Below are 13,050 nucleotides of genomic sequence, written 5' to 3'. Positions count from 1 at the left end.
TAGGAGCGTACATCAGCCCGAGTGGCACGAAATACGCCTCGAGAGACCACACGCAATAAAACTATTCAGATTTCATTCCTCGTTATCGTCAGTTTCCCTCACACTTAATTGTGACAATTTGTTTTCTTTGTCTCAGAAAATACACATCGATATGAGTACTTTTAAGACCTTTATAATAATGAACTTTCTAAAAAGATGTTACATGTATGTTGACTTCGTTCAGCGATAATATCTATTTTTTAAACACAGCACTATGCGTGACAAGTTGTGCAACTAGCGGTAATTTCATTACGAGACAAGTTGCATGATTCGTTAAGGGGCGCTAAATATCAGCTAAAAACAATGAGATACAACTAAATGCCACACAAAATAAAAACGCAGATATGTGCGTCACGTAATCACCAGTTGACCAGTGGTCGGTCATACACTTCCTTATACGGATGTACGCTTTATACTTGTGCTCTTTATGCTTCGCCCAGTGATTGAATGCCATCGACCATAATTTGCGCAGCTCTCTGATAGAACGTTGGTTGGTTAAATAGCCTTATGTTAAACAGTTGTTTCTCAGCGAAACTGAAAGTTTGAGCATCACAAACACACATTCAAACCACATATAGGGCACGTGCTATATGAAAACAATCGGAGGCACGCCCATCCCCATGTTCTAGTTTCATGCGAGCTTCCACTTTGTGTAAGGTCATGAATGTGTACAGTTACCTTCAAGAACTTTCACAGTTGCCAAACCAGACCAAAAACACACCACATTACACAAAACACGTTTCAATCAAGCCACGAGTCGATGACACATAGGACGGTTCTTAAAAACATTCTTTGGGTCAACTTAGCACAATTCCAAATACAACGTTTCATCAGCTGCCAAGCGATGAAAGCCAGTTTCCATTGCAGTTGTTAACCTCATCCGACCAGCCCTTTCTCTGTTCCCGCATGCTATCATCACGATGTGTCCTTAGCTTTTCAAGCTAGTCCCGCGTCACGAGCCATGTTGTAGAAGATTCCTCGTTGAGCCAGCAGCGCTTGCGGTGTGTCAAACTCCATCATGAAACCTTTGTCAAGCACCATGATCCTGAAAGAGAGACCGAATTCAAAACAATAACAACTTGATAAAGAAAAACAAATATTCACCCACGAGACACGCAAGAACTGTTGTTGCTCCAGAGCCAGCCACATCTTTGTGTCCGTTGTCTAAATTCTTCCATAGCAGCCTTCGTTTTGGGGAATCTTTGCAAAGTAAGGCGTGAAAGACATTCACAATTAACCCGATCCAGTTCCCACCCACCAACACCAAAACAGACGCGTCAACTGAGAATGACTTTGCAGCCTTTTCCAGGGTACAGAAAGGCGATTACGCAAACTTGAACGGCAACAAGAATGTCCCCACCTCCCCCATCCCCCCTCCACAATGAACAGTTCATGGTTTTGGATTAACTAGTCCTCCACTTCTTAAACTTTAGTGAATGAAGGACAGTATACAAACATCAGATCTTCACGTACTGGAAGACATGAAGACTTCGGAATACTTTCTAACCTTGTGTAGTCCATAATAGTGTTGAGCCTGTGAGCAATGGTGAACACTGTGCGGTCAGCGAACTCACGCCGAATCGTTTGCTGAATGAGTTCATCAGTTTCCAGGTCCACCGCGGCCGTGGCTTCATCGAGAACCAGGATCTTACTTTTACGGAGCAGCGCACGCGCTAAACACACCAACTGCCGCTGACCAACACTGTGGAGAGAGTCAAGGGATTTTCAGTAACTGCACACTGTGGGGTTCTCTGTGAAAACGCAACGGTAACCTACAGTACATTTTTTCCCTCTAATTCACTATTATTTGAAGCGCGGTTCATAAAAAATGACGATCTTTTGCACCGAGGGCACGATAGACGTTGTTTGCTTTATCACTCTACTAAGCCTAAACATCAGACCGCCGAAAACGAATGGACAATACCTTAAGTTCTCTCCTCCTTCACTCACTGGGTGAAGAAGACCTTCTTCCAGCCCTGATACAAAGTTCTTTAAATGACTCAATTCAAGTATCTTCCACAGCTCGTCGTCTGTGTGAGTGTCAAACGGATCCAAATTGAGACGAAGGGTTCCAGAGAACAGTACTGGATCCTAAATAAAACAGACAAAAGCAGGGAGATACGTTAAATCGGTCCAGTTCTTTGGTTAGAGGAATTACCCACCCCAAACCCCCACCCCCCCCCCCCCTCCCCGCTAAAAAAAAAAAAAAAAAAAAAACAGAAAAAAAACTTCATACAGTGTGACAAACTTTATGACGTACATCTCAAACACCACATTCCAAAAATATCCTTAAACTTGTGAGCTGGCTTTTCCCCACAAATTTCTAGCACGCCTGGTTGATATTTGGACGCTATGCACGCCTACGTTATGCAACAGCTACTCGTTCCCCATTTCTTTCAAGAATACAAGGCGAATGCGAAAGATAGCTTTACGTGCAAGTAAAACGTGCCTACGTTTAATTGAGGGCCTCAATGAGATTAACCGTTAGCCGTAATACGAGCCAAATATTTAACCTTTAGGCGTAAAAAGTGGAACTTTTCAACCGTTAACCGTGAAAACATTTTAGCCACGAAAGTGAAAGTCTCAAGAGCTTCTGCCTTGTCTTGTGGTTTGGCAGTACAGGAAAAGGTCGGGAGACGTAGCTGTACAATTCTTATAATAATACCTTTTTCCATTCCCGGAATGGTCCTAAGACCTTAAATATGTGTTACAGTAATCAAAATAAACTCTAAACTTTTTTAAACGATGAAAACTATTTAAGAGAGTGGCAATTTATTTCTGAGATTTCTGTTAACCGTGAGGAAAATAAATTAACCATCAGCCGTCAAAGCCACCACCCCACCGCGACCAACTTAATTTCATCGCGTCTTAAAAAACTACCTGTGAGCTGGTTTCTTCCCAAATATTCCTAGCACGACTGGTTGATATTTGGACGCCATGCATGCCTATTGTATACAACAGCTACTCGTCCCCCTATTTGTTTCAAGAATACAGGGCGAATGTGAAAACAAAATTGTGTGTGCACTCTAAACGTGCCTATTTTTAATTTCACCCCGTCTTCCGTTACCTGTGGGATGATTGTAAGTCGTGATCGCAGATCCTGAAGTCCAATCTTAGCGATATCAACACCATCAACCATGATTCGTCCGCCAGCTCTCTCAAGAATACGGAACAAAGCTAAGGTGAGCGTTGATTTGCCAGCTCCTGTGCGACCCACAATACCAACCTGAAAACACAGATTCTCTGTACTCACTCAATGCAGCGTGACGTGACGGCGTGAAAATGGCTGTGACGTACACTGCACGAGTGAACAACTGATAACTGAATCCCTTCATTGCAAATTTAGCAGTCACAGTTTGGTTTTCCCCTTCTCATGGTTTAACCTTAGGATCTTTGTACATTCTCAAATATCCTTGAAGATCTGTACGAAGATGTTGTACGCATCTTTGAGGATTTTTATCGAACTTTCTTGGGATGTACAACGATCTTTAAGGATCATCGAGGTTCTTGTCAAGACCCTCAAAATGTTTTCAACAGATCTTGTAGAATTTTCAATGATTGTCAAGAATCTTCGCCGATCTTGAGGTTCATGCAGTGGTACTGAAATAGAATACTCAAGTAATTTTGCTATGGTCTTTTCTTACAATTACGATGAGACGGGGGTTCAGAGCCACCTTAACTGTTGGTTCATTTAAGGTGGCTCTGAACCCCAGCCGCAGAATTTTTTTAAAACTTTGCAAGAACTTCCATCTTACCATGCTTATTCACAGTTTTGAGTTACAAGTTCTAAAAGCTAAACTTAAGGGTGTCACACTGTTGCTATGGTAACCCATTAAATATTGTTTACCAATGATTGGGCATTTCTTGTGGTTGTATTGACCAATCATAGTGATGGAGTGAGTTCAAACTATTGTGAGCCACCTCAAGACCAAGACAACAAGATTCCTGGTTCCAGAGGTTTTCTCTCTCCTATTTTTCCATCAAATGCGAGCTGTGACGGCGCTTCAGTAGCAGAAAGACCAAGGAAAACCTCTTGGTAGAAATCTTCCTTCGATCCTACAAGGTTCCTAATATCAGTTCTAGAATCTTTAGGAGATCTTTAAATAACGTCTAAAATACCCTGTACCGTTTTTCACCGGGGAATTTCACAGTTAATCAACTTTAACTCAAACCAAGTGTACCTTTTCTCCTGGTTTAATATCACAGTTGATCTGTTTCAGTACAAGAGGTAATCCTTCCCTGTATTTCAGGTCAAACTCGTCTATCACAATGTTCCCTGCATCAGGCCACTCATCTGGGGGTCGGCTGTCTGGAATGATCCACTCAGCCTGAAAGAAATACATTCCTTTTAGTCAACGTGACAACTAGCACACGCTATGGGCGTTCTTCAATCTGTCTGCGTGCCTGTTGTGCACTGGATACTGTGTTTGACAGGCAGAGCCCTTCCAGTCCAGGCCCCGGTTGTTCGAAGGCTGGATAACGCTATCCAACAGAAAAATCGCTATCCAGTGGATAAGTGTCAACAAAACAAACCACGCTATCTGCTGGATAATGATTTATCCAGTGGAAACGTCATCTACCTTTCGAAAACCCCGGGCCTGATATTTCATAAGCGAGTATTCTTAATTCTTTTCTCACGGTTGGCGCCATCTTTCACGCTTCGCCTCATGAATTGCGCTCCTACTGTCCAGACACTTATACCTAATCGCACCTTTTTAGTATGCTTCGGCGGCATATCAGGAGAATTTGGTCAAGCCATGGTTCGTATTTTGGCGAGACGTAGACGATCCAAAACACCCATGGCGAGACCAAACGAGCCTGATATGCTCATATGCAGCCGAAGATTACCAAAAAGGTCGGAACTAAGAATAGTTATTTACCGTACCCAAATTCGCCCTAGCGACCATCATATGGTAGCCATATCGTGTCAGTGACTTTTGATATCGTACGATATCAGGTCAGCAGCCACGACTTCTGATTGGCTAAAAGAGAATTTGGGTACGGTAAGCGGCGATATTACGTCATACAGTATATCTGATAGGGCAGGAATGTTTTAGCAGAATTTGGATCGGTAAATGACTAATCGTATTTTTTTAATACGCGACCTATCAGGCTAGTTCGTCCTCGCCATGGTTCGACCAGGCTGATCACTAAATGGCTCTCACTTGTTCATAGCCTCGCTAACTGTCAGTTTATAGCATCAAAAGCTCGAGCGTATTAAAGTCAACATCTTAAAATTTAACAATCCATCAAAACCTCTGTAGGTGTTTCTGAATATTCCTTCACTCGCTCCACGGATACGATGTTTGTCTCCAGTTCACTGCTCATCCGTACCATCCAGTTAAGAGTTGCGGTTACCTTGGTGATAAAAACAAACAGACAAACAAGTATGTTTAAAGGAGCTCAGCCAAAGCATTTTAAGTTATTTTGGCCAAGTACAAAATTACCTTTAAATTGAAGGAAACATATTTACTAGTAGTTTACTATGATAGAAAAACACTAAAGAGATAATAACAAAGCAAAAAGGAACAAGGTTGGTTAAGGATGGAGAAGGTTAGCACGGATTACAAACGACAAGCTTAAAACAAATTTAGGCTTAACTTTTCAAAATGCAGAAACTGTGACGTAGCTCCTTTTTAAATGTACGGTGATATGAATTTTACAATACCCCACAACTGTGTACTGATGGCTAGCCAACACACCTGAAGAGCGTAAGTGATGGACAAACCAACAAGTCCACTCTCTAGAGAATCGCGGTTAACGACGGAAAACAAAGCGGCAAAAAATATGATCAAGATACCAACAAACTCGAGATGAATAGCGAGCCACCTGAAAAACCAAGCAAATTAGTGTGGTTAGGTAATTAAAACCCGTGGACTTGGAAAACGCGGCTTACTCTGTTTCTTTCCACTTGTTTGGAGGACAACATGCTTACACTTAATGAAGGTAAACTCCGGTTAGAGTTGGACGCTTTAAGAATTGGCATTTTTGATAAGAAAATTGCCTGAAGTCCACTTCGAGCGGATACGTTTATGATTCGATCCAATCAAACAAAATCGAGTCATAAACGAGGTTTAAGTATACATTTCAGCATTGATTACGCCTCGGAAAAACAAACGAACGGACGAACGTACGAACGTGGAAACGTACGAAGGTGGGAATGTACGAAGTTATTACGAAGGTACGAATGTACAAATGTACGAATGTACGAATGTACGAATGTACGAATGTGCGAAGGTACGAATGTGCGAAGGTACGAAGGTACGAAGGTACGAAGGTACGAAGGTACGAAGGTACGAAGGTACGAAGGTACGAAGGTACGAAGGTACGAAGGTACGAAGGTACGAAGGTACGAAGGTACGAAGGTACGAAGGTACGAAGGTACGAAGGTACGAAGGTACGAAGGTACGAAGGTACGAAGGTACGAAGGTGCGAAGGTACGAACGAACGAACGTACGAACGTACGAACACACAAAAACGACCTCCTTCAGCAGACTCCCTAGGGTTAACATTTTAAGTGGTCGTCTCAAGCGAAGGATAGACTAAAGACGTCATGCATAGACCATAGAAAACAAGAACGTCCCGAAAATATACGCGCATCAAGACAATTCACTGCATAATTACGAGAGAGATACATTGTGTGATGAATCAATAAATATTACGAAGGAGATCTGAAATATCTTATAACAATTAGTTCTTAGACAAAACTTTTCACCTGTTTGCCGACATTGAAGGGTAGTAAGCCACTTGGTTTTCATCCACCAGGAAATAATTACCCCGTATGAAGCGCTGCTGTTGCGCAAAGGCGCGGATGGTAGTGGTGCCGTTGATAGTCTCCAGGAAGTTGTTGTATATTGGTGAGCGGCTAACAGATTCAATCCGCTTCAGCTCACGTGAGCTTGCCACGTAAACTCTCTGGAAAATACAAAACCCACAAATTAAATTGTTGAAGCCATTTTTACAACCTTTTCGCCCGGCACACCCTTCCAATTGTTGTCAAATTCACGCCATGCACAATCACAAAAGACCATACCGACAAGTTTGCACTTACTGCGTTTCTGCTACTTTACATCCTGAAACGAGCTGAATTAGAATAGGCCAGTAATTATACTGCGCACGGAACTGTCGAAGTTACTTGTAATCCCCAAACAAAGACAACTTTTTTATTTACAAATGAAAGGTGGACGTTCAGTGATGTTAAAAAATCTATTTACCAGATTTCAAGCAAAAGGGGGCTTACCTGTATAAAAAAATACAAGACTCCCAAAGGAACGATCACAGCCAGAAAGATTGGTGTGGCATAAGTAATCGCAAACATTGTACCAATGACAGACAGAAAGGTCCGGAGGAACGAGGTCAGAGATCTGGGCACCATGTCATCAATACCACTGATGTCCTTGGAAAAGCGATTCATGATCCTCCCCTGGGGGGTGGTCTCGAAGAATGACATGGGAGAATGCATGATGTTGACCAACATTTTCTGATGGAGATGCCGCGACGCAATTCGTGAGCCAGCCGCCATGGCAATGGAAGCAAAAAGAATGAAGATAGCTTGTGACATGCCCAGCGCGCCATAAACACCAAGGAAGAGATCGCGCTCATCGTCTGAAGTCACGTCTGTGGAACTCCACCTAGCCAACCAGATTCCTGACGAGACTGCAGAGGTCTCGGAGAGGATGAAAAACAATACGATACACGCGGAGAGTGGAACTGTGAGTGACTTGGCGTATTCCCAGAACACTGAAAGTTTAACCTGCAAGAACAACATGGTAGCATTCAAATTACATTCGTAAAAAGATTTCAAGCTACAGTGCAAGCCGTTAGGAAGTTACCCAAGCTACCACAAGGACAGCAATGAGCTATGTGTACAACACACGTGCAGAGAAATGTTGTCCGAGACGATTGGAATAGAACCTTGATATCTTTCCTCACCCGTTCTCGTTTGACAAATATTTATTTGAAGTGATTCCAACGTTCACATAACAGTGCTTGTTTCACAGCAGTACTTATTTGTGCGAACCATTTATTTGAAAATGTGTTCCGCGTACATGTTCATTTTCATGCAATTCAAACTCATTTTCATATGAAAGTTTTTGCACGGACTCGTTTTGAAAAAGAGGCACAAGGTAACTCGGAAATGGCCCATTGCCCGGAATTGTTTCGCACAGATCCTGGATTATATTGTAACGCAAATGAGAAAAGTTAACCGTGAAAAGGGTTAAATTAGCAGTCTTAGGGAGAAACGGGTTTACACCAACACTTCACATATTTTATATAAACACCTCTCTAGTTACCCATAGTACTTTTTAAGATCAGCTTACTTCTTGAAGATATATAGTAAAGGTCGGCACACACGACGCGACTAGTCCGTACAACTAGTCCCCTGAAGAGTTTACACGAAGGGACTGGTCGCAGGGACTTGTCCCACGAACAGTTCACACGAAACGTTTTGATGAACAAGTCGCAGGGACTTGTCCCAAAAATTCAAACCAGTTTGAATTCGTGGGACTAGTCGCAGGGACCAAATTTTGGTCCCTGCGACTAGATTTTGTGGCAAAAATGGCTAGTTCACACGATGAGACTTGTCCCCGTGACTTGCTGCAGGGACTAGTCACAGGGACTAGCCCATTTGTGTGTTTGACCTTTGACCTTAATACCGTGGAATCCCGTTAATCCGGTCACCAACGGGCCACAAAAATCTGGCCGTACTAATGGTTGGTCGTATTAAAGGGGCTCTTTTAAATAAGAAAATGACTGACTGAGCTTTTGTTCGGGCCAGAATAAAGTAGCCGTTATATCGAGGACGCCGTATTAACGCGGTGGCCGTAAGGCGGGGCTCCACCGTACCTTTCCAGTTTTGGATCTCTCTTCTTCAATCATCTTGTCCCCTTCCTGATCTGGTCTTGTAAACTGACAATCCAGGTCAGCGGTATCAACAGTTATAACCGATATACTGTCAGCTCGTTTTCTAAGAGGTATATCAAGATGGCTGTCCAACCGCTCCACGCTTTGGCGTCCATTCCAGCGTCCATCGACATCCTCGATATCTGGCATGATCGCCTCTGGTGCAGGATCCTCGGCTATTTACGAATATAAAATAAAAGCAGGAGCTTAATATCAAGTTTGGGGCGCCAAACTTCCATTCTACCAAAAAATCACGGAACTTTCGAAACAGGCGTAAATGGTGCGGAATATCCCTCGTTACTAAGGGAACGTTCCCTTCCAAACGACCAACCAGTAGCGTCCTCGTCTGTGGGAGGTGAACAAGAGTGTAGGGGAAGACTGTCCACCAGGGTGTTGTGGGTTCAGGGGCCGCTACCATGGCGCTACGTAAACTGTGAGAACCCTGAACAAGCTACATGTCAATCCGTCTCCACAAACACAATACGAGTGTGGCAAGGGGCTACAAGGACTGATCAATGTGATCTTTTCTAAGAGGACTTGACCCGTTTTACCGTCAATTTTGTACAACTATATCTCTTGCGGTAATATTCTGAAATACGCTAGTTTTTTTTCTTTGCGGCAACACCAACTCACCATATGTAAGCTTTGTTTGCTCCTCTGTTGCGTATGTTTTCAGAAACTCAGCGAATGCGCCCCTGTTCTTAACCAGCTCTGTATAAGTACCAACCTGAAATTAATCGGAAAGTCGACATTAAAAACGGTTACACACGTGCGTGAAAATAAGGCAACACATAAAAATTTTCTTGCAGCGTCGCCGCAATGACAGTCGTTGCAAAAAGAGGAACTAGATTTTACTCTCTACAGCACTTGCCACAATAAGAACGTTTTGACACATGCTGATTTTGGAGAGTTTCATGCAACTCGTTGTTTTGCAACAAAATTGTAATACAAGTTTCATAAAAAAGCGCAATCATTGAAATCATGAAAAGATACTGTGAGGCTGATCAACTGACATTCCAGTTAAAAAAAAGTTATCTAAAAGAGAAAATTGCTGGTTTTCAGTGTCACGCCATTCAAAATAGATCGAAATAAAAATCAAAACCATTCAATAGATAAAGTCCAGAATCAGAGAAAAGAAAGAAGGTAAATATGCAAAGACTCTCGCCAGGATTCAGGTCACAGCAATCTTCCTTATGCAAGAAATGCGGGGAAACTTTTTACCAAAATTTATAGAGATTTGTATGGAGACGCCATGCTTGTGCCCATCCGGATGGGCACCAACATGGCGGCCAGAAAGCAACAGAAACATCTGTCACTAAGTTTTGCTACAAAAGCGTGAATTTATCTCTCGAGGAACTCAAAAACATTAAAATTATACTTTTTCTAATACAAGAACTATTCAGATAGCCAAATTCTCCGAAATAAGTCCCAAAATAAGTCATTTTTTGACCAGCTCGGCAGTCATGTAAATGCCGCGTCACGCAAAAGCTTAGAAATTCAAGCGTAGTCTATCACAAAACCAAGAACCCACTCGGAGCAAAAATTTGTATGAATATTAGTTTTCAGCTGCTCTTATACATCATAAAAGTAAAATATAAGGAGGATCAATAGTTTTGTATTTTGAATTTTAGCGACGTCATGTGAAAACCGGCAATACTTTCCTTTCATGTAACTGACAGCTCAAGACAATGGAAGCTAAGGCCACACAAACCTCTGATATTCTACCATCTTGTAACACAATAATCTGATCAACTTGAGGAAGAAAAGCAATGCCATGGGTCACAAGGACGCGCGTCTGGTGAGAAGAATGCATTGAACAAATATCTATTATATTATTATATACTGACAGTATACAGATATTAACTACACTACTACATGAACCCTCACAATGTGGATTCATTGTTGCTATGGACATATCTTCTATAAACAATGTCTTGTCATTACAAGCAGGTTTCTTGTTCGCAGACGGACTAAAATTCTTTTGAGCGAGAAAACTAGCGAACGTACGAGCGAACGAATGAGCGAAGGAGCACACGAACGAACAAACGAACGAACGAACGAACGAAAGAACCAACTAGCGAACGAACGAATAACAGAACGAACGAACGAACGAACGAACGAACGAACGAACGAACGAACGAGCAGAGAAACGAACGAACGAGCGAGCGAACGAACGAACAAACCAACGAACGAACGAGCAAAAGAACGAACAAACCAACGAACAAAAGAACGAATAGATATAAGAAAAAGAGTGAAAAAGAAATGGTCGAATACATCCCTCACAATTTCATTAGGGACGTTATTTTTACAATATTACAGTAAGTTCAGATACATTTAACAAATTGGAATCAGGTGATGTAAAGAAAAGTTGTCAGTTGATTTGCCGATAACAGTTTACACCTTGCAGTTTCACACGGTTAACCTCTATCACACAGACTAATATTATCGTACAGACTTACCTTCTTCCTCAGTTTTCCTCGTGGTCCTATGACTTTATCAAAGATGTGTTTTCCTACATGTGAGTCCACAGCACTGAGTGGATCATCCAACAAGTACACATCAGCATTAAAATACACAGCACGAGCTAAGCTGACTCGCTGTTTCTGTCCACCACTGAGGTTAATTCCCTGAAGAAAGCAATGGAAACTTTTAGTATTACAACAGAAATCAAATGGGTTTTAAATAGAGAGGAAGGACGAGAAGTACGGAGAAGAAGAAGGAGGAGGTGGGAAGAGAAAGAGGAGAATGCAGAAAGACGAGAAAAAAGAAGCGAAAGCAGAGGAGCAAGAGGAGGAGGAGTAAGAGGAAGAGCAGCAGCAGCAGTAACAGCAGCAGCAGCAGCAGCAGCAGCAGCAGCAACAACAACAGCAGAAGCAACAGCAGTAGCAGCGTGCAGGGTTCCCAGGGTACTAAACAGCTTCATAGTAAAGATACCTTTTCACCAATTTCTGTCAGGTCTCCTCCTGGTAAGATGTCAAGATCTGTTTGTAGAGCACAGGTATAAATCGCTTTAGCATAACGCTTGGAATCAAATGTTCTTCCAAACAGAATGTTCTCCCTGAGAGTAGCATTCTGAATCCAGGCTTGCTGAGGAACATATGCTACAGAACCCTGAAAAAGAAAAGGTGATTTACAGTCTTCAAAATAAACCAAGAAAGATTCAGAATACAAGCTTTAAAACTCATCAAAGTACTCTACATGCTAAATTCTACTGGCAGACACATGACCTGTCGAATAGCTAATCTGTAATCGGTTACAATTTGGTAAATAACCACACTCTCACTCAAAAATGCCCTTATTGGAAATTTAGGCTTTAAAATACAGAAAATAACAAGTTAAAGATTGTTTTTCCCAAATACCGATACACTTCCTGCAATAGCTTTCTGTGAGCAATATGTGTAATCTTCGCTGCGCTTTGTTGTCTTATAAGTTATACTACCCTCAGAAAACTGTTGTCCTTTTGGCATTTCGGTTCACTTTTCCCGCAAGCAAATGTCTATCATTCATATTTTCAAGAAAAATGGAAGTTAATGTTTTAAAATTACTAATTCTAAATTAATAACAAACTAAAGCTCATCTCACAGTTTCCCTAGAGTCGAACCTAACCCTAAATGCAAGGACGTTTACAATTGTTAGCACCTTAACGTTAACTTTCCCATCAAGCTTTTCCGTTTCCCCAAGAAGAGCAGAAAGCAGAGTAGATTTTCCACATCCAACCTGACCAACCACAGCAACAAGTGAACCACTTGGAATATTTACATTGATACTGCGGGAAAAAACAATGAAACATCAAATGAATATTAACAAAGCAACAATGAACATAACATGGTGGACCTCTCTCTATCAAAGAAATTTAAGAATTAAACTAAAACTCACTTTGTCAACGAAGGTTTGCCATTCTTGTCCCAGCTGAAGGCTCCATTCTCAATGTGAATGTCTTGTGTACTGACTAAAAATCAGTGAGGGAAAAAAAATAAATTCTTTAAGTCAAGTCTGAAGAGCGCCGAGATGGTTAATTATATGCAAACCTAACCAGGCTCCAATCTGAAGCTATGCGCTTATTACCGCGCGCGATGCCGCCACACTGGCTGCATTGTAATAACATTC

General features: G+C 41.9%; 1 protein-coding gene across 2 annotated transcripts in view; it reads right to left on the bottom strand.

Annotated features, from left to right (window-relative positions):
• Window positions 1-156: 156 nt before the first annotated feature.
• LOC110041060 (ATP-binding cassette sub-family C member 1-like) overlaps window positions 157-13,050 on the bottom strand; it is a 32,165-nt gene continuing 19,271 nt past the window's right edge. For both annotated transcript variants that reach the window (XM_089293747.1, XM_089293748.1), the window contains exons 13-28: window positions 12,820-12,892; window positions 12,583-12,709; window positions 11,878-12,054; window positions 11,403-11,570; window positions 10,655-10,738; window positions 9,577-9,670; window positions 8,887-9,119; window positions 7,280-7,792; window positions 6,755-6,954; window positions 5,742-5,868; window positions 5,296-5,397; window positions 4,221-4,367; window positions 3,107-3,265; window positions 1,964-2,130; window positions 1,547-1,741; window positions 157-1,084 (exon numbers count right to left, since the gene is read on the bottom strand). In XM_089293747.1, coding sequence (XP_089149873.1) covers window positions 976-1,084; window positions 1,547-1,741; window positions 1,964-2,130; window positions 3,107-3,265; window positions 4,221-4,367; window positions 5,296-5,397; window positions 5,742-5,868; window positions 6,755-6,954; window positions 7,280-7,792; window positions 8,887-9,119; window positions 9,577-9,670; window positions 10,655-10,738; window positions 11,403-11,570; window positions 11,878-12,054; window positions 12,583-12,709; window positions 12,820-12,892 — 2,675 coding nt within the window. In that variant the 3' untranslated portion in view covers window positions 157-975. The remainder of the gene's footprint in view (window positions 1,085-1,546; window positions 1,742-1,963; window positions 2,131-3,106; window positions 3,266-4,220; window positions 4,368-5,295; window positions 5,398-5,741; window positions 5,869-6,754; window positions 6,955-7,279; window positions 7,793-8,886; window positions 9,120-9,576; window positions 9,671-10,654; window positions 10,739-11,402; window positions 11,571-11,877; window positions 12,055-12,582; window positions 12,710-12,819; window positions 12,893-13,050) is intronic.

Source organism: Orbicella faveolata, unplaced genomic scaffold, assembly GCF_042242905.1.
Source record: "Orbicella faveolata isolate gen_17 unplaced genomic scaffold, um_ofav_v1 contig_25, whole genome shotgun sequence".
Lineage (NCBI taxonomy): Eukaryota > Metazoa > Cnidaria > Anthozoa > Scleractinia > Merulinidae > Orbicella > Orbicella faveolata.
This window is presented reverse-complemented; position numbering and strand designations above follow the sequence as displayed.